The sequence below is a fragment of the Neodiprion fabricii genome, chromosome 2 (assembly GCF_021155785.1).
Source record: "Neodiprion fabricii isolate iyNeoFabr1 chromosome 2, iyNeoFabr1.1, whole genome shotgun sequence".
NCBI classification, from domain to species: domain Eukaryota; kingdom Metazoa; phylum Arthropoda; class Insecta; order Hymenoptera; family Diprionidae; genus Neodiprion; species Neodiprion fabricii.
The window spans coordinates 12687335-12709975 of NC_060240.1; the positions used below are offsets into that span (position 1 = coordinate 12687335).

General features: G+C 37.6%; 2 protein-coding genes across 2 annotated transcripts; both read left to right on the top strand.

Moving 5' to 3' along the window:
• The first annotated feature begins 285 nt into the window (after nt 1-285).
• On the top strand, nt 286-7764 carry LOC124176667 (arylsulfatase B-like). Its single transcript, XM_046558236.1, has 9 exons — nt 286-1220; nt 2398-2557; nt 3348-3580; nt 3767-4028; nt 4097-4254; nt 4563-4854; nt 6469-6746; nt 7338-7520; nt 7617-7764. The coding sequence occupies exons 1-9, from the start codon at nt 1053-1055 to the stop codon at nt 7656-7658; spliced, it is 1776 nt and encodes a 591-aa protein (XP_046414192.1). The 5' UTR covers nt 286-1052; the 3' UTR covers nt 7659-7764.
• Nucleotides 7765-12255: 4491 nt separating this feature from the next.
• On the top strand, nt 12256-22180 carry LOC124176669 (protein Wnt-11-like). Its single transcript, XM_046558239.1, has 5 exons — nt 12256-12618; nt 17507-17748; nt 18701-19035; nt 20080-20351; nt 21715-22180. Exons 1-5 carry the CDS (start codon nt 12515-12517, stop codon nt 21887-21889), a joined length of 1128 nt encoding a protein of 375 aa, XP_046414195.1. The 5' UTR covers nt 12256-12514; the 3' UTR covers nt 21890-22180.
• The last annotated feature ends 461 nt before the right edge of the window (nt 22181-22641 follow it).

The following is a 22641-nucleotide window of genomic DNA, read 5'->3' on the forward strand; positions in this document are numbered from 1 at the left end:
CGTTGTTCAGTTTCAATGGTCGCAAATTTATTAATATTAGAAAATTTTCAAGAGTAATTTTTTCCTTCAATTAACTTGAATTATCGAATTTTACGAGTAAAAAAATTTGGAGCAAGGCTAAAGGTTTTAAGTTACAAAAAGGCGGTGGGGTTTAAATAAGAATTTTCAGTTTCTTTCGAAAACTGTGGAAGATACGAAGAAATTTTCTAGAAGGAGAATCGTGCTTCTATATAACAGCTTGATAAAAGTTTCTTATTTTTCCACTTATCGACATTTCTTGCCGGTTTCGTTTTATTGAAGAAATTCTTAATCTCGGTATTTTTTGGGTATCAAATTTTAAATCTGCGGTTCATAATAATACAAAACTCAGAATTGTAGATGAAGTGTAACTCAGAATTCTTTACGTAACAAAATATGTTCAGTGTGCAAGAATACACGAGAATTAATCCCCTCCATAAGCGAATCTGATGTTACTATATCACAGGTGACATCAAGCGAAGCGTTTTATGACCTCATTGACAAACATACGACAGAGTTGTTTTAATATATGGACGTGTACAGACATTTAACTCACAATTCGTTCTGAGCGGCGTGCGCGTCGTTTAGATTTTCCATAGAGATTGTCGATTTCAGTTTCAGACTTAAAAAGTATCGATAACTTGACACAGATTTTATATATCTATATTTATTAGAACGCATGGTAGTTGGTCAGTTGAAAAGCCGTGTCCAATATTTATAGCCAGCTGTAAGGCTTAACCAGTTTGCCGAGTTTCACTTCTTTCTATTTCTCCAAGCGAGCGGCATCCGCAATGCTTATACGTATCGAATTTGAATTGTGCTTCGGGATAGTATTTTAAATCAGTGATAATATTTAGCAATACATATTATATGTTTAATCGATGCAAGAGTACGTTTCTGTCAGGGATATATATTCGTACAGACACAGTGTGTATGTTATTTATGTGTGTATATATACGTATACCTCAATATAAATACAAATAAATAAGAAAATCAGTCTGATCGCAAGAAAAGAAATTTCATCAGATCTGAAAATGAAGTGTCCTCGTTCCAAAACTGTTTGTGCCCTTATTGGTCTGCTGTCAGTGATATCTTGTGCAGATTCATGTAGTGGGAAAATTAATACGATGTGCGAAAAATCGAATGAAGATTCGCCTCGAAGCGATCAGCCACATATCATCACCATTATTGCCGACGATCTGGTAATGCTCTGTGTCATAATTTGAGATATGTTATAAAGATCACCAACGTTTCGCGATTTACGATGAGCAAAGCTGTCTATCAACTGTTCAAAGTTCATTTCCCGCAAAATATCAATATTTATGACAGTAAATTTGTTCAGTCGGTCTTGTCTCATAGCGGTACGAAGTCTATTCCAGATAAGACTCAAGCTTTGCGTATTCCAGATTAGAAAATGAACGTCCTCCACTGCACTTTGCCACCATGAGAATCAGATATATTCTCAACGCGATTTCAACATTAGGAAGCGCATCTTTGACCCCTTTGTCGAATAACAGTCTATATATGGGTATTTTTCATCGAATTCCGAAATTTTAGTTAGGATTTTACGATCAACATTTTTAATCGCAGAAATCCAAAGTTTTACTAAATAAAGTGTGTTCAAATGTAATCTTCCTCCATATTTTTGTTTATAAAATGTAGAAAAATGAATTTAAAATAGCTATAAAATACGGGAAAACTTTTTTTGTTTTGCCATTTTTTTCGCTATATACGGATCTGTTGAACAGTAAGTAAACATGCTATATAAGCTAGAGAAAAAGAATAAAGAAGTTCAAACGACAATCTTAAAAGGCGATTAAGATAGAATACTGCATAAATCATTCCCTCATACAATCATCATCCCTCTCACTCTTAAATATGATGAAAAAATGATCGCGATGAAATGACGAATTCGAAAAAAACTATAGAAAACAATGGCACATTACCTCAAATTGTTTTGCCATTTTGTGTATGATACCTCGTTTGTGGTTTTGACAATCTTAGTGTCAATAACTTGCATGTAAATAAAAATGTTACATCGATAATAAATGCTTGTGACTTAGCACTAATGACTCAAGACTCAAATTTCGAAATTTGATGAGAAATACCCATAGATAGTGTTCGGTACTGACATCATCGCCTATTAATCTTTGTATAAGACATACTATTTTTTTAAATATTTCACGCACCGGTGAACTTTTGAAATGCGGGAAAAATTCACTGTTCATGTATTCATTTACTATCTGGCATACTTACCTAGAACACGCTGATCTAGACAAAATCAATGGAAGCTTACAGCAATTTTGAGACAGCGACTTGGGCATCGACGTCATAAGTCATTTAGTCATAAATGTTTAACTTCGAGGTTTTTGTGTAAAGGGCTGGAACGACGTCAGCTTTCACGGGCACGATCAAATTCCGACACCGAACATCGATGCTTTGGCGGCAAATGGGGTGATACTGAATCGTTATTACGTTCAGCCAACATGCACGCCATCCAGAACTGCGTTTCTCACTGGACGATATCCTCTGCGTGCTGGTAATTATTGATTCTTAAATAAGATACTGTAGAAATTAATTGAATTGCAAAATAACGATTGACACTGCACTGAGAGAAATTTTTGATTCCGGTTACCGCTCAGTCCTTGACTTCATTTTCATTGTTTACCACAATCGAAAAATATAGTTCTAAGCCAGGGCTTATTTTGTTCGTTAGTCGATACTCCACATCTTATGGTCTGATTGAGTGCTTACAATGATCTTTTTTGGAAATCCTTGATCTTCCAAATAATAAGCTACACTATGCGTTGCATCTCGAGACTGATCAACTCATGTAGGCTGACTGTCCGGCTATTTCGAAACTCGTTAAATTATACCGAAAAAGCAGAGCATGCCAGCAGACATGAATTTTGAACAACGTTAATATGACAGCAGGAGTTCATTGATGATCCCCAGTAATAATTTTGTTTACACCATTTTTGCGAAGATATTAGGAACCAAGAGTGGAATTTATCTTCCGTAGGTGATTTGTAGAGAATTTATTGAAATTGTGTCAGCGATACTGCGTTTCCGATACCAAAGAAATGATGCAACGATGCGTTTGTTCTAACTAGAATTACTGCCAGTCCGGTTTTTTCATTTTGATTCGCGGGATTAATAGACTTCTTCTTGAATCAAGAGAGATCGTTTCAATAAAGTTCGACCGAGCTAACTTTGATTGTGAATTCTGAACCATCGAGTCACAATTCCTTTGTTTGATACTCTCGTTGTCTAAAGAATTCAAAAGAACCGGATCTGAACAGGGTAAATGTTTGTTTCGAAATTGACAGGAATGCAAGGGATACCTTTGACTACTGGAGAACGTTGGGGAATCCCAGTGGATATTCCGCTCTTCCCGGGGCACCTTCGTAACTTGGGTTATACCACCAGACTGCTGGGAAAATGGCATCTCGGCTACTACACCGTAGATCACGTTCCAACCCAACGAGGATTTGATTCCTTCGTTGGGTACTACAACGGCTACATAAAGTACTTCGACCACACCATCAGGCAGGACAAAACGGTACGTTCTTATCTCTCCGATTACATTTTGGATTGAACTGGTTCAGTAGTTTTCGAGTCATCGAATAAAAAAATTATATTCAACAATGTTTAATGAAATTGAATTGCATCTGCGGAGGAAGTTCGTGGTGTCGTTCATCAAGGTTAGCCAGATTAACCGATGCACTTGTTGTACAATCGTTTGCAGAATGAGACTGGCTATGACCTGCATCGCGACGATCGGCAGAAGTTGACGATTGAGAGAAACAAGGATTACTTCACAGACTTCCTGACTGAGGAAGTTGAGGATGTGATAAAAAGTCACGACGTGTCGAAACCTCTTTACTTGCAGATAGCTCACCTGGCACCGCACAGCGGAGAGCCGGAGGAACCGCTGGAGGTTTGGAATGTGACAGAAGTGAACTTGACTCTCGGTTACATCAAGGATATCAACAGGCGGAAATTTGCTGGTGAGTATTGATCCGTGGGCCTTGTTTTTGCTTCTTCCGACGCTCATGACGTGTACTTTTGTGCTCAGGAATGGTTACGAGACTTGATAATTCGGTCGGGCGAACGATAAAGGCTTTGAAGAACGCCGGGATGCTGGAGAACTCGATCGTCATATTCACCACCGATAATGGTGCCCAGACTGAAGGACTCCACGTGAATTATGGATCCAATTATCCTCTTCGCGGGGTGAGTGATGCTGAAAAAAACGGGATAAATTCAGCCACGATATCATCTGCGACAGGAAAAATTCGTGCTTTACTATTCGGAAGTTGAAGAGTCTCTTGTGACCTCTGCCAAATTACAGAACAAGAGATAGATCTGATAAGAGGAAATAGTATTCCTAAAACTGACAAAGAAATTGATCAAAAATCATTTATGTCACTGGCCGGGTTGCATTTTCAGAAAATTAAAAACATCAGAACAGATATTCACGTCATCGAAGTTATTCGAGAGATATAATCTGATAAAAATAAATATAAAAATTTGCATTCCAGTTGAAGTTTAGCATGTTTGACGGCGGCGTCAGAGGAGTTGGCTGCATTTATTCGCCACTGATCGTAAATTCGTCGAGAGTATCGAACGAGTTGATGCACATTACCGACTGGATGCCGACCTTGTATTCAGCTGCCGGTGGGGATGTCAAGGTCCTCGGAGAACTCGACGGGGTGGATCAATGGCCGACATTGAAGTACGGCCTTAAAAGTCCTAGAACTTCGCTTCTCTTGCATGTGGATGAAAAGTTCAAGGTAGCTGGAGCAGTTATGGGAAAATTTAAATTTCTACAAGGTTGGTCAGACGTGAAGTTTCTCTTTTTTACTACTGAGGCTGCGGTTCCTGGTGGAGATAATTTCTACGTCAAACTAAAAATTACATTTTACGATTTCCTACGAAAATTGCTACGATTAAGCAGACAAATTTGGAGACGTGCGTGGTTTTGGCATAGAATTTTTTCGTAGATTATTGTACTTTTTCATAGATTTTCGTAGATTTTTGTAATCTGCTCTAACCTGTTAGCGTTCATTTTTCGTAGAAATGCATATTTGTTTGTAGATTATTTCACTTTTTCGTAAAACATTAAACTGCTTCGTATATTATCGTAGATTTGAGTCATTTTTTTTTACTTTTAGCACTTAATATTCATTGAAAATCATAGTTTTTCGTAGATTATAGTATTTTTAGCTGAGTTTTTTTTTTTCGTAAAATTCACCTAATGGAGATAGGATGAGTTCAAAAATATACGACAAATTCTCTAAATCCGTCTAGATCGTAATATAAAAAGATGAGAAGATCAGACTTCGGATATAGACCCAAACTCTTATCGGTACTTAATTAATTGTCTGTAATAAGTTTTATGTGCAAGAGATGCTACATCTAGCACATGGTTTAAGTCCAAAATTGTAACTAGTTTTCGTATAAAATTGTAGATTTTCATCATTCTTCGTAGAAATCCATAATTTTTTGGTAGTATTTGCACTTTTCTATAAAATTCAACGCGGTTCGAGGAATAAAAAAAATTCTTCATGTTTGGGTACAAAATTGAAATTGTATTTCATAAAAAGTCGTAGATATTCGTAATTTTTCGTTGACCCGCGTAGTTTCGTAAGAAGTTCTCAGAAAAAAAATTAAATCTACTCCCAATACGAATTTTTCATCATTTTCCGTAGAAAGTACGTGGATTTTCCATAATTTGCTACTACTTTCTACGATTTTCATAGTTTGACGTAGAAATTATTTTCGCCAGGGGTGCTTTTACTTGCTCATGATAAGTTTATTGACGGTAAAAAAGTGAAAAGGAAAGATTTGGGAAATTGTATACGATGATTTTCACACATCATAAGATGGCTTTTCGCAATACGTAATGTCTAGATATTAGAATGATGGAAGTCAGCACAGACAAAAAATGAATATACATAAATCCAGAAACTCGTTAAAAAGAAAAGAAGATAAATACATAATGGATTCACATGGAAAGGATTCAACCAATATGAACAAAGCCTTGCAATACACATGATAGATTATTTATCCAACAACGGTTTGGAAAGTTCAATTTTCGAACCTTGTATGGCGTACAGCTTATGGTGCCTCGTTTCCGAACAGTACGGTGAAGCAGCGGTGGCGCATGCGCACAATTGAAATGCTATATTTTACGCGCTAGAGCTTTCTTTGACGCATGCACAATTTCGAATAATTTAATATTACTCACTGCGTCATTGGCGTAATTTACCTAATCCCAATTGTACGCGTTGTGAGTGGCACGCTGGTTGCTTCTCCGATCAAACTCTCCTTTACAGGTTTTGCAGAAAATAGCGTGTGTCACACTCCTCGGAAATCACTCACTTTCTGCACTCGTAACATTATATATTATACGTGACTGATGATTTTCTTTTCGTAATACATTAGGTAACCAAGTCAACTACACTGATTTTTATGGTGACAGTGGCGACGGGGATAATTATCCGCCTTACTCTGCAGCGTCAGTCGTATCTTCTGCTGCTGGGCAGGCGATTTCTCAAATTTCTGAGTCCGTTGCAACTCCGCAACAAATCATCAGCTTGCGTTTGAAAACAAAAATGTCGTGTCCACCATTCCAAGAATACGTGAACTGCACGAGCAGATGCCTCTTCGACTTAAGCGTTGACCCCTGTGAGACTGTTAACCTATCTGAACAGCATCCTGAGGTAGGACACAGTTATTTTATGCTTTTTCGAAAATTTTATACTCTTTCCAGCTTGATACACGAGCTACATGATCCTTATTTTCGAACAATGTTATACACTGACAGTAAATATAGTACACTGACTGTCATGGCCGTTATATTTAATTACAAGCATGTTATTTTGATTCAATATTTTTTTTCGAATTTATATCTCCCATTGAATATTTTACTTTGCATCGATTGAATAACGTAAAATGAAAGTCCAACAGCTTACATGATGCCACACTGTGTCTTAATGTTTAAAAAATGTTGCCAAAACGATTAGCTTGTCGCTTGCTTCGGCAGCACAATGTCATAATTCCGGTAGTTCATGTCATTTTTTTTGTTTTTTTTTTTTTAAATTTTTCAAAAATACAAAAAAAAACATATTTTTCTATGCGACAAAGTTTGAACCCTTATGCGACGTTCACAATGTTGATCTTACCTAAAGTTACTAGAACATAAGTCACTAAATTGATGAAAAATACAGTTTTCACAGATTTATACATGATGTATAACTTTTCTGTGGTATGTAAATAAACTGTGTAATAAATATGTATTTTTTATTTCACAGATAGTTGAACTAATGGAGAGTTATATAGAGAAATATCAAGATGTTTTGGTCCAGCAATCGAGCGGTTTGTACGACAGAACTTCAAGTCCTGCCAAGTTTAATGGGGCATGGATGCCGTGGATAAAATTCAACCACAATGATGAATCTGCGTCGCTTTTGGAAGTGCCACAAACCAGTTCCGCCGTAAGCTTATATTAGCATGCTGATTAGTAATTTGAATCAATTTTCAAATGAGTTTTAAGAAATTGTTTTAAAATTTTTTTCTGGTTCTTGTTTCAGGGTGACATCATCATGAATCTCAGGTCGATTCGGCAATCATGATACCTGACGTATCTGTTTGTAAATGGAGACATGGATCAACATTTTAAATGATATTAAATTTTAACTCAATCTGTTCAAATGTTATAAATGACAACTGTCACTTGCACGTCGTGGGTTTTATTTCTTCTGCTTCAATGTTTCCATCATGTAGATCTTTGGACTGCGCCATACAGACTATGAGACGATAAATTTACCAATAAATACACGTTGCCTGCAGACTCTGTAGATAATGTACTCGATACCAGCTGAAGGTAAGCGGCATAATTCAAGTAGTATTATACCACGGACCTATACACGGTTCGTGCATTATATAAATGACCGAGGCTCTTTGTCCTTATGCAGTGCAGCCTCACTAGTCGGCATCAGAATTCAGATAATTAAGAAAAATTATGCGATGAATGTTCAATGAATTGTATAATGTAATATTACATAATCCATAGTTTCCGTCATGTGAAAGTTATTTTTGTTTCGGCTGTACCTATATATTGCCTACTACGCTATTGTATAAAGATTATGTAGATGCGGTACGCTGCGGATATTGTTCCATATAGAAATAGTGCGAGCCATAAGACGTTGATATCGTTTTAATACCGCAGCGGTTTGTGTGGAACGAGAGATCACAAGTCGAGTGGAGCAACTCAGCTATGAGTTAAACTGATCCAAAACACAGCGAATCTTGCATAATTTTCTGCATCACGCCACTGTTGTATTAATTAATGGGCGTTGAGTTTAAAGTGTCGATTAATCTCGACTGTTCACCGTCACATAATTATAATAATTCCGCCCTGCTTCCGTCGGTGCATAAGTATATATGTGTATAATTCCATATCATTAGGCTCTTATTTCAGGCCCAGATCTGTGCACAGAATTATTCGCCCACCCCTAAAGATTCGCGCGGTTCGATATAACCTGATATAACTAACGGGCAACTTCACGTCCGCGTCTGCCTCGAGGAGCAGCTTGCCTTGCTTTGTTTTTTGATTTCTTACTACCAGTCTAGCTCCGACGTTACACGCCTCATTTACCAATCTTGATATTTGCCTCCTCCGTATACAGCGACGCAGCCTCATATTCCCCTCTCGAGATACCGTAGCCAGCTTATGCCATGATGCTTTAAGGGGTTTTCTCCCCCAAACGACAGTTTCGCATGGTGCATGCCTTGCAGGGTTGGTTATAAGCCACTTTTAATAGCCAAACGTCGCAGCTGCATCGTATAATATCTATATTCGCGCCGTTTTACTATACCCTCCGCTTTCTCAGCCGCGATATAGCAACATGGCGGCGCATGCACAGCTGATGGTTTTAGGTTTATTTTACCAATTATCAAGGCATAAAAACTCTACGCAAGCTGTTGTGCTGTCACTTTATCAGGTGAAGTTCGTTCAGAGTGAAAAAAAAATTAAACAGGAAAGACTTTTAAGCTAAAATACGAACATTTTGGGATTGTAGATTGTCAACCACAAGATAGCGTCTTCTGACGTCACAGTATTTGAATACGAATCTTGAAAATTTTTGTGCACAGTTCGTCTTTCTTTTAGATTTGGAATTTCTCTGAAAGAAAACAATACTACGTAATAGACCCTGACTGTTACTAACGAAACATATTTCGAAATATTACAGTAAAATCAGATTTTCCTCAATTTGTCTTCTTCCGTAAAACCTCAATGGTTATTTCCATCGGAACTACTTTTGATGCATTTTGTTATCACAAAAAGGTACAATGAGTAAAAAGATCTGGAAAAAAATTCAAGTTCATTCATACCCTCTTCAACCAGCCGAACGTGAGGCAATTTTCGAAACTTCGAACCTTCCAGTCCCCTGAATCCCTTTAGCTGCAATTCTCGTTTCCGTGAATGCAGAGAAATAATTGCCGGAACGAATTCTGTTATACCTTCCTCAGAAACCGCAGCCTGTTCGTATACCTATTTATAAATGTGTATACAAGCGCGTACATAATACATAGGAATGCGTGTCTATTAGAGGAATACACCGACGTATATATAATGCAGTATTATAGAATGGGTGGCGCAGCATCCGAGGCTCGCCGGCTGATTTAATGACTGGGCGGCAGCTTTATGTTTGAAAGTCCGCGTGCTCCTCCGTCCTGCCCCTGTTCTTAAATCTCTTTCTCTTGTTCTTCCTCTCCTCTCCTCACCTTATTTTCTCGTCTTGTCCTTTTCCTCATCGCGATCTCACCCCGTCCTGCCTGGTCTCAACTTACCTCACAAGTTTCGTCCTGTTCTCTTTTACTCTCTTCTTTTTGCTACTCTTCTTCTCTCTTCTCTTTCCTCGGAGATCTTCGGATCACTTGAAAATCACGAGCTGTAACAGGGATTCGGATGATGGTGTTGCAGCTAATAAGCCGCAGGGCTGCGGGCGTGAGAACGTGAGAATCACAGCTCCAGGGTACGCGTAATCACCATTTGTTCCTCTCCCCTTCAGTTCCCTTTCCGTCCCTTCCCTTCTCTGCTCTTCTTCGGCCATACCGCTTCGTTTCTCATTTCTTTTTCTTCTTTCTCCAGAATTTTTATTTCTTCCTCTCCTCCGTAGTACCGTGTGGCTACTCTGGTCGTTATAACCTCTCATCTTCATAGCTACATTCACACCGATATCTCAATAACATTGTGAGAATGCCTTGATGTGCGTCGGGGAAAAGATTTCTCACCTGCTATCGGTTAATGTTTCATACTTATTGGCTACACGATATTTTATATGAATTATTCGTCATTCATACTTGATCGACATAGTCAGGGTTTCCCATATCAAATTCAAATTGATTGATTCTGAGTAGAATTGCATTCGGAATATCTCTTCTCAATTCGAAAAAAATTGAACACCGTCAATTTAAATAAAGAATGTTTGGTCATACATAACTTCAAAACGGTTAAAAAACGTATCATTTGCCCAATTTCGATGGATCAGGGTTCGTTTTACCTGTTAATCGATACTCTATAATTTTGTGAAATGAATTTTGAATATATTGTTAATATCTTTCTCAATGGAGCATAAGGCTATTGATTTTAATCTGTGGTTAATTATTTCAAACGTTTTTACAGTGAATTTAGGACGTAGGGATAAACTTCGTTTCAGGTGATTTATAAGGAACTCGTTGAAAAACTAATAATCACGTACGAATCATCAAAATCGGAAGAGCGATACGTTTCTCGAAGCAGTGGACCAGCGTTTTCAATAGAAAAATTGACGGATTGAAAACTTTTATCTTACTGTAGTAATTTCTAAAAAAATTCTAGACACTTCTCAATTTCCATTCGAAAATTATTTCGGCGAATTTTCGTAAAAACCTTTAACATTCATTGATAATTTTTGAACAGACTTAATGATGCTGGTATTTTGAAAATATCCTTTCACCGATATGAGCAGATTATTTTAGCTATATTTGAAAACAGTTATTCACAAATGATTCCTAAAAATCTCGAATTTCTCCTAGAAACCCATTCCACTTTTCCAGAATGCAGTATCGTTAAAAAATACATATAGAAGCCCCATATATCGAATGTTTAAATATTTTTAATCCGAAATGAAGTTTTAAGCAAATGTGAATTGTCTCTGAAAACTGGTTCTATTTTTACCTCTAGCCGGACTTGGTCAGAAGTAGTCAGCTAGACTAAACCTAAGAGTTTTTCAGATTTTCAACAGAAAAGAAAGTACAGAGAGACATGAGACTGTATCCAGAAACACCAGAATTTCTTGAAAATTCCTAGGCATTGTTAGAGTAACACAAATTTTTCCATAAATAATGCAGAATTCATCTCAGAACTGTCCAAAAACATGGTGTATTTTTAACAATATTGAAAAACTTAGAATCTTTGAGCATTTTTCCACCAGGGAAAAATCGAAATCGGTTCGTTCGAAATACTGAATGCTGGATGGTCCAGAAGGAGGCGGTGCTCGGGCTTTGTGGTGGGGTTTCCTCGCGTCGCTGACGAAAATCCGACTTCCTGTAGATCAGTGCAAGCTCGTCGACGCGCCGCCTCGATGCATCCGTCGCGCACATCCAAAATTCACTTCCTGTGTCCACCTAAGACTCAACAATAGTACAAATAGGTATAGATAAGTACCACAGGTTAATCACAAGGGCTGAACACCCTTTCGAGTTCAAACGCCGTGCGCCACCGCCGCGACGCCGGCAAACGATAAACGCGCGCATTACGGAGACTCTGCAAGAAGAGGATCCTCTGTTGCCCAAGGAAACGTCCTTCAGCCTCCGAACAGTGAGGATCACACGATGTAAACTCTAGGAAAAGAATCCTGAGTGAGAATTGGTTGAACAAAAATTAGAACAAGATGTAAATAACATAAACAGCTAAAACCCACGATCTATCGAGTTACGAAAACAGAGAATAAATCGTATAATATAAACTGTATCGAGTTTTCCTGGTTAGGGATATGTCCAAAGGAACTGATATAAAGTGTTTGTGACGGAAAGAAATTTTTATACTCCTTGATGCGGTGGTGCGGTATCGTCGCCGACAACGTTATACGGAAATCTCATCGATCCTCAGGCCTTTGGGTGTTTTTCTTCCTACAGGGTGAAATTTCGCGTGATTTTAGGATCGAGTTTGACGGAATGAGTGACGTTGGTGCCGCGTGTTGAGGTGCGATTCTTTCGTTTTATCGATACGCGTGTGGAGCACGATAGAACTGAGCCGTACCTTCAGGTAAGTGGCAACATAATAATGGAAACGATCGGGACCAACGCCGATAATATTTTACCTCCACGCCTGAGCGCGGCATGAAGTTACGAACGACCTCCGTTACACCAGCGTCGCCGTTTTCTTATACGATGTGAAGGATCGTCCTCAATTTCGTCAATTTATTATCGCCCAGAAGAGAAGATGCGGTGTGATTTCAAGCGTTGCCGACCCCTGGAACAATTCTGCACACTATCTTTTATACTCGTGATATTGTTCGTACAGAATGGAAGGTGCATCAAGTGGTTGTGAGTATAAACAATCGGTTCTCACATGTAACTAATTCCCCATAAAATTGTATATTTTCTACATCTTACGCTAGATTTTTTCAAATTTAAAGTCAATTTTCTTTGCACTCTCTGTTGGCTTGGAATAATCGTCAAATGATCAGTACCTAATTGTTGAAGGTGTAATTAACGATGAATACGGTATAAAATATGAGTCATCAGACGGAGAAACGAATATTCAGAAGATTAATGCAGGCCGCTTAATGAGAAACGGATAGGTAGGTTATATATGAGTATAATACGACAGTGGCCTCCTATATCATAATCTTCGACCACTGGATCATATTTCATATGGGGCCCATGGCGGGCCGCTCTTCTCAGACTTGTCTCATTGCCGCATCCCTGATTCTCAGGAACGCCCCCTTATAGACCACAATCTTCTAGATTCATTCCATCTGCAGGATCTACTAACGATATAAGGTTACAATAAAACTGTTCCTGGAGCAAAATCGATCATTTCAAGAACGCTTCAGCACTTTTCGGGGTTTCAAAAAAGCGCATTAATCAACTAGAGTCAAGTTCTACAACAGTCGGTCAGGTTATACAATTACAACTGTCGATTCTAGGTGAAAAATGATTCAATTTAAGAACGCGTTATTGTTGTTCAGGGTTTCAAGAACGCATATTGTTACTCTACTAGATTCATTTCATCTACAAAATATGTTGCAGATTAAAACCATCTCAACTATTCTTGGAGTGAAGTTTATACTCATTTCAGTTCGGGGTCTCAATAGCATACGCAATTGTTAAATGAGGTACTGACCGGAAATAAATCTTCATACTGGTTGGAGGTTATATACAACTCAACCAAAAGTTTAGTGACAGAAAATGAACTGCATACAATTTGAACGAACTTTTCACTTCCGAAAAATTGAAATATTTCATTTTTGTGATGGCAAAAATGTAATTAAGTTAACGTGAACACTCATACATATGTATATGAAGCGTGATATGAATTGCGTAAAAAATTGCGTCTGTTATAGGACCAACTGTATGTTTCAGGACGAACCCGCAGCGTGTGCACGTAATTCGTAATATAATATGAAAATGATTCTTTATTCCGTGTTAAATATTGCAAAATATGTGCGATAAATTAATAACTACCTCGAGCCCTAAACGGGGCCGTAACCCTAATTGCGTTTTGTTGCCGCGAACGTGGCTTGCAATATAATTATTCTCGGGGATAATAACAGTGTTGAGGGCTGTTATTAAAGCATATCCCCTTTTTCTCCATCGCCGTTCAACCGGCATAAATCACGGGAATAAGCAGCATATAGGTACGTACATACGTATCTATACACACCCCCCCAATCTTCTGCAGCTCGTTCTTCGGGCAACGCGCCTGCTTTTTGGCACTAGGCTGGCACGCGAAAATGCCATCACTCCGCAGTTCATCAACCGAGGTTGTTCCTTATTTTCTCGAGTACAATTAGGCCCGTTTTCGCCTATACCTGCGCTGCTTTATACATCATGAGTTCCCAGAACTGAAATAAAAAAATCAGGGAAAATCGCTCCGTTATCTTTCAACCAAGATACTTAATTATCACCGTAAAAAAGGGACGTAAGAATACCTTGACAATAACTTGATAAAGCTCACCTGAAAATCTGTTCAAGGCTGAGTTTAACATGGCAAATTGAATAAGTTAGCAGATCTTTGCTCAATCAGATACCATGCAATCATTGGTCAACCAATTTTTCTCAACATCTGATCAGATCTAAATTAAATCAAGGCAAAGCAGAAGACCAATTTTCATCTGCATCGGTTCAACTGTTGACTAGATATTGTTGCACAAAAAGAAATTGAACTTTCGGGAATAAATAAGGAATTGGTGATCAAAATTGGTTAATCCGTTCTTAAGATATCGTTAAACGAAAAGAAACTGCATTTTGATGAACCGTTCTCGACAAAAAATGGGTCTACCGATTTTGATAAAAGTCTCATGCGATCTAAGTTCAAGGAAGCCAAAACAAGCGGCCGATTTGCATCTAAATCGGTTGAACCACTCTCGAGATATCATTGGACAAAACAAGAAAAATTGCAGCAGAGTACATTAAAGTAGGTACTTGTGTGTGGTTTGCGTAAGAAGTACGCGAGTTTGGTCGTATGTGAAACCAGCGGACATGCATCCGAGACAACGAACTGTGAGTGGGAGGTTTTTCCCGGACAGTAAACCCTTCGCAGTGTCTTGCCGCTCGTATAATAAGCCGTTGCCACTTAACACCTGGCACATAAAGGTGCTGCAAGAGAGATGGATGTTATTTCGTTGCGTGGGTTATGGGCACGTCTATCAGTTCTGCAGGAACCCTTTCATGGCTGAGAGATACGATCTCTTTTGTGCCATGCAGTTGCAGTTCGTTTGTAGAAGTCGCTGAAATTTCAAATCAACTTAAACCCACGTGGGACGGATTCAGTTTCAGTCTCTGGTCAGAGTAACAAAGCATTTGCGCACAAAGGATAAATTATTACTTTTTCAAGTTGAAGTCAAATCAGGTTTTACGTTTTCGTTTTCCATCTTGACAATTTTTTATTAGTTTATACAATTTTGCAATTCGTTTTTCAGACATTTCGAAAATAAAATAAAATCCCCATACGGTTTTAATTAAATACTGGACATTGTGATACTAGCGATCAGTTACCTACCTCGAATAGAATCAAATCTGCGAGTTGATCTTGTTGATATCACCCTTCAAGCTATGAAAATTATTTGTAGCCGTCATAATTTGAAATGGATTTCAATTTTTCGTAAATTAACGGGTTCAGAAAACTTGAAAGATTACTGGGAATTTTTTAAACATTTTTCGTAAATGAGTTATAAAAAAGAAAATTTAGCTGAATCTACATTTTCCAAAGCCAGCCAGCGATCTGCTTCCAAATTTCGCGAAACCATAAACGGGAGCTGGTTAAACTCAAAAAACTCTAAGCTATAGCAATGCTTCCTCATCCGATGCTCTAGCATTGAATTTACCAAGTGCACGGAGAGAAAGGATTATCTGAGTCAAGTGACATTCGTATGATTCAACTAAATACTATAATCAAATGCGGCGTACAAAATACTTACTTAATTCAACAAAAAATAGGTTTGTCGGACGAAATTCTTGTGACAACTTAATAAACTTAATAAAAGAATTAAATCAAGCCTTTGAATGATCATGCCGACTATCAATTTATCCAAAAAAAAAAACACGGCACGAGTTCCTTGCAATAATATGAATTTTGTATCAAGAAAATGTGTGATTGAAATGACTAAAAATTTGATTGAACGTACCTTGATCATTTTGTTTTAAAAATATGAAATTGTTGTAACAAAACTTGTTCTAATTCATCTTTTGTTGAGTCAAGAGTTCAATGGTTGAAGCAGGTAATTAAATTTGTTGTTACAAAAATCGTGTGCACTGACTGATTATTCGACTTATTCAACCGCACAAAACGTATTGATAGAATCATATCAATTATAATTCTGTGGACTAAAGATTTTGCAGGGATCTCCTCGATATTTGATGGATAAAACCTGAAAACTAATTTGTGTGTATGTAGAACAATAAATTGAATATGTGTCAATAATTTTTGCTGACATGAAGACATTATCAATTTCGATGGTTCAAAACTTGGTTTTGATGATATCTTCGTACGCAATAGGTTTGTTCATATATTGAAATTACGTGATCCGTACCTGACTTGCTGACCGACTAACCGGTTTTATAACCATCTCAGAAGTTACTTCCATAGTGAGAAAGTTGACCGCCTAGCGGCCGTTTGTAGTACTAATATACTGATGAATACATTCTCTACTCGTTTCAAAGCATGTGGTGTTTCTTTTACCTCGTAAACAAATTAATGCAAGTGATTCAACCAGCTACGCCAAATAAGCTGCGGTTAGATCAACAAAGTATGGCATTTGATCGATGTGAATTTCTTGTTGGCTAGATTCATGTACTTATCTTATGTGAAGTACCTAATTGTTTCTGTCAACGAACATGTCACTTGGAGGCACAATACTTAAACTTCAATGAAATGATATTTAGTTGACTCAATTTCGAAAACACATCCAAGGGCTGACTCGAATCAATACTTCACTCGATCGCGACAAGAAAGGCTGCTGTTCAATCAAGGAAATTGCTTGACTAAATCATTTTGACAAACTAACAAAACGAAATTGTTAAATTGAAGTCATCGTATTTGGAACAAATAAGGGATACTAGATTGAAGTTAATGGACTCCGCAAAAAATTTATCTTGTTGGTTCAAAAATTATTTTACCTCCGTGTACTTTAGCTCTAAAACCTCATTTATCTGCAGTCTGAATCAAGTTAGGAAAAGAGAAAGAACCATTAAAAAGTCTACAGTAAGTTATTAATCACAATGATACTGAATGCGACAACCCTACTATGTAAAAGAAATGTATAATTTGGGCAAATTCTAATAAAAACTAAGGTATCGACAGTTCGAGAAAAAGTGTTGTAACAAGTGGTTAATGATCAAACTCTGGTGTTTTTAGTCCAATTCCAATATCCAAACTCATTTTACTCACAGGCGAGATCCCCACAAATTTTTTCTGTAAACCATTCAAGAAATCTCACATTGTAGTACAGTGTAGTATTGAAACGCCAAACACAACAAAGTTCAAAAAATTTGAGCGTTACAATTATGAAAACTTTTCTCATAAATTGTCGATATCTCAGCTTTTGATTTGCTCAGAATCATTTCTTAATGCTCACAATTCAACTCGGTCACCATCATTGGCGCCAATACCACGGCTAGATATTTTTTTACCGTTGGTTTTGCTGCTTCTAACTTCTGGTTTAGACGGTCCGATCAATCAATCTTTATTTTTACCGAAAATTTTTTTCAGGGCACTTGGTCACACGAGTGACGGATGGAATTGGTCGAGAGAGTCCTGCACCGGAGTCAGGAGTTCCGGTCTCCTGGAAAGGAAACAGGCCCGAGTGTGTCGGGCGGCTCCAGACGTCATGCCCAGCTTGGTCGAGGCCGCTAAAGATACGTCGACGGTCTGCCAGCAGACGTTTCGTTATCGCCGATGGAACTGCAGCAGCATTCAACTTGCTCCAAACTATACCCAGGATTTACTCGGCGGTAGGTACAACCGTCTTTTTGCAATCGGTGGTGTCATTTGTGGAAAGCGGAACATTATTTGGAATCAGTTTTCTCAACGGAATTCTTAAGCATTCGGAAAACCGTAGTGACGCATTCTGAAAAAGTGTTACAAACACAAATTCGAACGATTGATCATTATGTTGTTCAACTCCATTCAAGTTGCGCGAAAAACTTGTTTAAAAATAATTAAATGTAATGCTTCAATCACTAAATTCCCTTGAAAGCGTTATTCGACGTCGCGTAGTTGTACGGGAAAACCCACGAAGAGAAGACATTCACTCTACTCTTTTAGTTCTTAATTATTACCAAGGATTTATTATTATCGAACCACGCGGAAAGTATGGCTTCCTCTTCCTTTAAATTTCTCCTTAAATAATCCTCATGGTGGAAGGAATTAGTACCTTATACGCTTTCCTCTTATGCTTATTGCGACGTCCTGTATTCAAAGGAGCCTTGTCCTTTTGTTCATGCTTTGATTAGGTTCTCGAGATTTTCCTATGGGTAGCAAAACAGCGGAGAATTATTTCCAGACGGTGTGGAAGCCGATAGTTTCTGATTGAACCAGAAAAAAAAATCATTGAGTTCGATATTTTTTAAAGCTCTGATGAAGATTGGCATTAAATTAACTCAAAATTATGCCTGTGGTTACTAAAAAATTGTGTCCTTCTTGCTCTTCTAGTTATTCGTCTTTCTTTTGTAGTGGATTGAAGCACGAATGACTTGCGTTCTTCTCCTTCTTCTTCTTCTTCTTCCTCTTCGGATAAGTTATTCGTATCATCAAACAGCTGCATTCTTCTTTATTTACTAGCTACACCAAAAAATTGGGTTCTTCATCATCTTCTCAATGTTTCTTATTACTTTTTATTCTCCTCGATCACTAAATTCTCTAAAAAATCGCCTTCCGCTACAAGCCACGTTACTTTCAACCCAGGAACGCGAGAACAAGCCTTTGTCTACGCGATGTCGGCTGCTGCAGCAGTTTGGAGATTGGCGCGAGGTTGTGCCCTAGGAAGTCTGGCCGCGTGTTCCTGTGCCACGCCTCCAAGAAGAGAGCCACCCTCCCCTTCAGCTTTGACCTCATCTTCTATAGCACTGGGGGCCCTGGCTTCGCGAAGCTCATTCAAATGGGGTGGCTGTGGTGACGATGTCAAATCGGCTTCCCGAATCGCCAAGCGGTTTCTCCAAGCATCGAGTCTACCCGGCAGCGGAACCCTTGGAAAGTTTATGCATGCCGTCAACATGCACAACAACAGGGCGGGGAGAAGGGTGAGTTAATAACAGGGTCAACGGGTGAAAGCTGTAAAAAAATCGACATTCTGTGCTGAGAGAAAAAATTTTCACATCTCTCGCGAAATTTATTTGCACAAAGTTTCTAAAATTTCTACCAGTTCATTCAAGATGTGACTTTTTAGTTTTTCTGCAACATCTCTGATGCATTCTATTAATTTCTGGAAATTTTGTAAAAGTATAGCAAACTCTACGACTACGCGGAATATTAATTTCCGCAGATTTATGCAAAGACCTTTATATTTCTTGAAAATGTCTGGAATGTCATCATGATTCTAGATTCGCGTTGTATAGTCAGAAAATAAGCTAAGACACTGGTCCTCGGACTTTTTTCAGACTTGTGACACAAAGTGCAGTTCTGAAAAATGTGAATTTTCTCTCGAAATTGGTCCAATTCAGTTAGCTCTAACCCGATTTGGTTGAAAATAGTCAACAAGACGAAATTTCAGAGTTTTTCAAATATGATAGAGAATATTTCTCAAAACTAACCGAAGGCAAGTTAGAATACTTCTGAAAAATAAAAAATATAAAAAATCATGAGAAATTTACTATATCTGCAGGTTAAAAGGTACGAATCAAACAGATTTAAATTTTTTGTTCAAAGTAGGAATATATAATAATCGTTGGATATGCCATAAATTCTATCAAATATACGAATATTTTACTAGCACAATTGATTTCGGTAAAAGTTAATCTGTTTCAATTGGGTTTCAACGTGACAGCAGGGTTTATTTAAATCGTAAGCAATATGACATCGAAGGAACAGCTGATCGCTTTCCGTCGATTTTACAAATTTTTAATACCAACGCATAAAAAACCTCCCGCAAGCTGTTGTGTTTTAATTTAGTTTGAATAAGTTGACCAACAGAAAAATGATAGAAAATGAAAAGACTTGTGAAATTAACTTCTAGCATTTTAAGCTTGCCGATCTTTTAGGGCAAAACTTAATTCGAGTCAGTTTTAGCGGCTTATTCCTCTTTATATTAAAAAAAATTAAGTTTTCCATCTGTTCTCTCTGTGCAGGCCGTGGAACAGTCTTTGACATTGGAGTGCAAATGTCACGGTGTGTCAGGTTCTTGCAGTGTCCGCACATGCTGGCGAGGGCTCAGCTCTTCGGGGCCAGTTGTAGCAGGGAAACGTCTTCTTCAGAGGTATGCAACTGCCGCGGAAGTTCGAGCGAGGCCGGGCGGCCGTTTGCCTCCGTTATATCATCACGATAATCTCCTTTACACGACGAAAAGTCCCGACTACTGTCTGCCGGACAAGAAACGCGGGAGCCTTGGAACCGTTGGAAGGTAAATATTGTCCATCTGCTATTTATTTGATCAATTAAGGGGTGCGCTGGTCGATTTCGATGTTGTCATATATGTTCACGGCTTGGCGACAAATGGGACACAACTGAAAAAACAGTTAATTTCAATACAAGGAAAAAAAAAATCAAACCTTCAAAAATCTTTGAAGGAAATTATTAATATCAAAAAGTTCATTCGCACCCAATAGTATGATCCGAATCAAAGTTGAAGTTGGCCGTGAGAACTCCGAAGGGACACTGTTCATGACAATCGCGGTTCGAAACCGGCACGCTGCGATAGCGACACTTCTGCTCTCTAGTGACTAGTTTCGCAACTACACAAGTATCACTTCACGCGGTTATAAATTCGAATCTCGACAAATGCCAAGTTTGGAGATATATCACCTCTGTCGCCAAGGTGCGAATTATCTCCGAATATCTAAGTCCACGTATCTCAAACGCAAAGTAAAAAAGGGCTTAACATCTTCATTCTATATACACAAGTCTGAACAATAACTTAAATAATGATATAAAGAAATGACATGAATTTTACGAATTTACTATGGGCTGAATCTATCTCAAATCATGTAGGCTCATATTCCATAATTGCTCTTAACTGAAGTATGTTCTTCCTCGCCCAAAATAAGCGGACACGTATATTTTTTTATAAACCAAATAAATTTTTTACGCCTAGTAAGGTTTTTTTTAAGATTGTATGATAAATATAGTTTTTTTCTTGTTGAAAGGATAAATTGAGCCAATAGCGTATAAAATGACTTATAACACAAAATTTATTGTGAAAATTCCATTCATTCCATTCAACTGCGAGTTTGAATGATTTCACTAAATTTCAACTTATTCCTAGTAGTCTAGAACGATTTTCAGTAATTTTAATGAACCATAAGTCAGAAAATTCGTTCATTAAAAAAGAATGGAAACGCATCAAGGACCGTTTTACGGTTAGTGGACAAGATTTACGGCAGAGCGAGCAGCAATAATCATACGTTACCTGTCAAGGTTTCATTAAAAAGTTCCTCCAGGCACATTTAGGGTGTACTCCACTTACAGTCTATACTCCAATCTACGATTTAGATTTCTGATAAAAATATCTAATGTTTTACTTGTCGACTAAGTTCGTAAATATGAGTTCCTAACACTCGTAAAAATGATCACCTTTAATTCTTGTCCATGTATTCGGAAGTTTTTATGATATTATTAATGAAAAACATTGAATTCAAATAAATTTACAATGTAGCGACGAATTAGATCAGGGGCCAATAGAATGACGTTTATAGTTATGAATAATTAAAATATGCTGTATATTTAATCATCGTAATATCGTAATCATAAATAAAAAAATATTTCAGGCAGTGCAATGCGAGTAGTTCAGGATACGAGGGTTGCGAATATCTCTGTTGCGGACGAGGACATATTACAAAAACCAAAGAAATACTCGAACGATGTCAATGCAAGTGGTACAATTGTTGCTACGTGAAGTGCAAGACTTGCCGTAAATTTACCAATACTCACGAGTGTAATTAATATGTATGAACGATTTGTACGAAATATAATTTATAAAAACAATGATACAAAAGAATGATAATAGAAGCAATGAGTGTTCTTGACGAAGTGATGAGTTTCAAAATATGAGTTTCAGACACTCAGAACGGGAAAAACGTTTACAATTACAACAAACGTTAACCCCATTCAATAAATAAAATGACAAAATGTAAGTGGTAAAAGCTAAAATATTCATCACTCTTTATCAATTTCAATGATAAGATACCGAATGTCAAAATATCGTAGATAATCAAGTATATTTACGTGTATATTACAAAAGTAATGTGTTTCATGAAAGGTGTATGATATACACTGCGCAGTATTAGTTATGATAGGATTCTTGATGTCCACCCGGTTAGAGCAATATGGCGTCTATTGGATAATCAACTGATCGTTTTAGGAAAGTATTACGAATACCAGAGCACAGAAAACATCGTGTACAAGCTGTATAACTTTCATTTTGTGATATTAAATCAACGTACCGTAAAGTATGGGATAAAAAATGAACTTTATAATTAAATACAAGAACCAATTGGTTGAGTTGCAACCAGATGGCATTCTGAGTCTTTTGAATTCAAGGATCTCAATTGATCTCAATAACCAGCCAGATGGTAAAATAATATTCTACATATAGAACTAATTTATTGTGAACTTGCCAACGAAACGACTGGCAGAAATATCGTAAGGATTATTTTCACGTACTTAATTGTAATTTATACGTCCAGTAATAATAT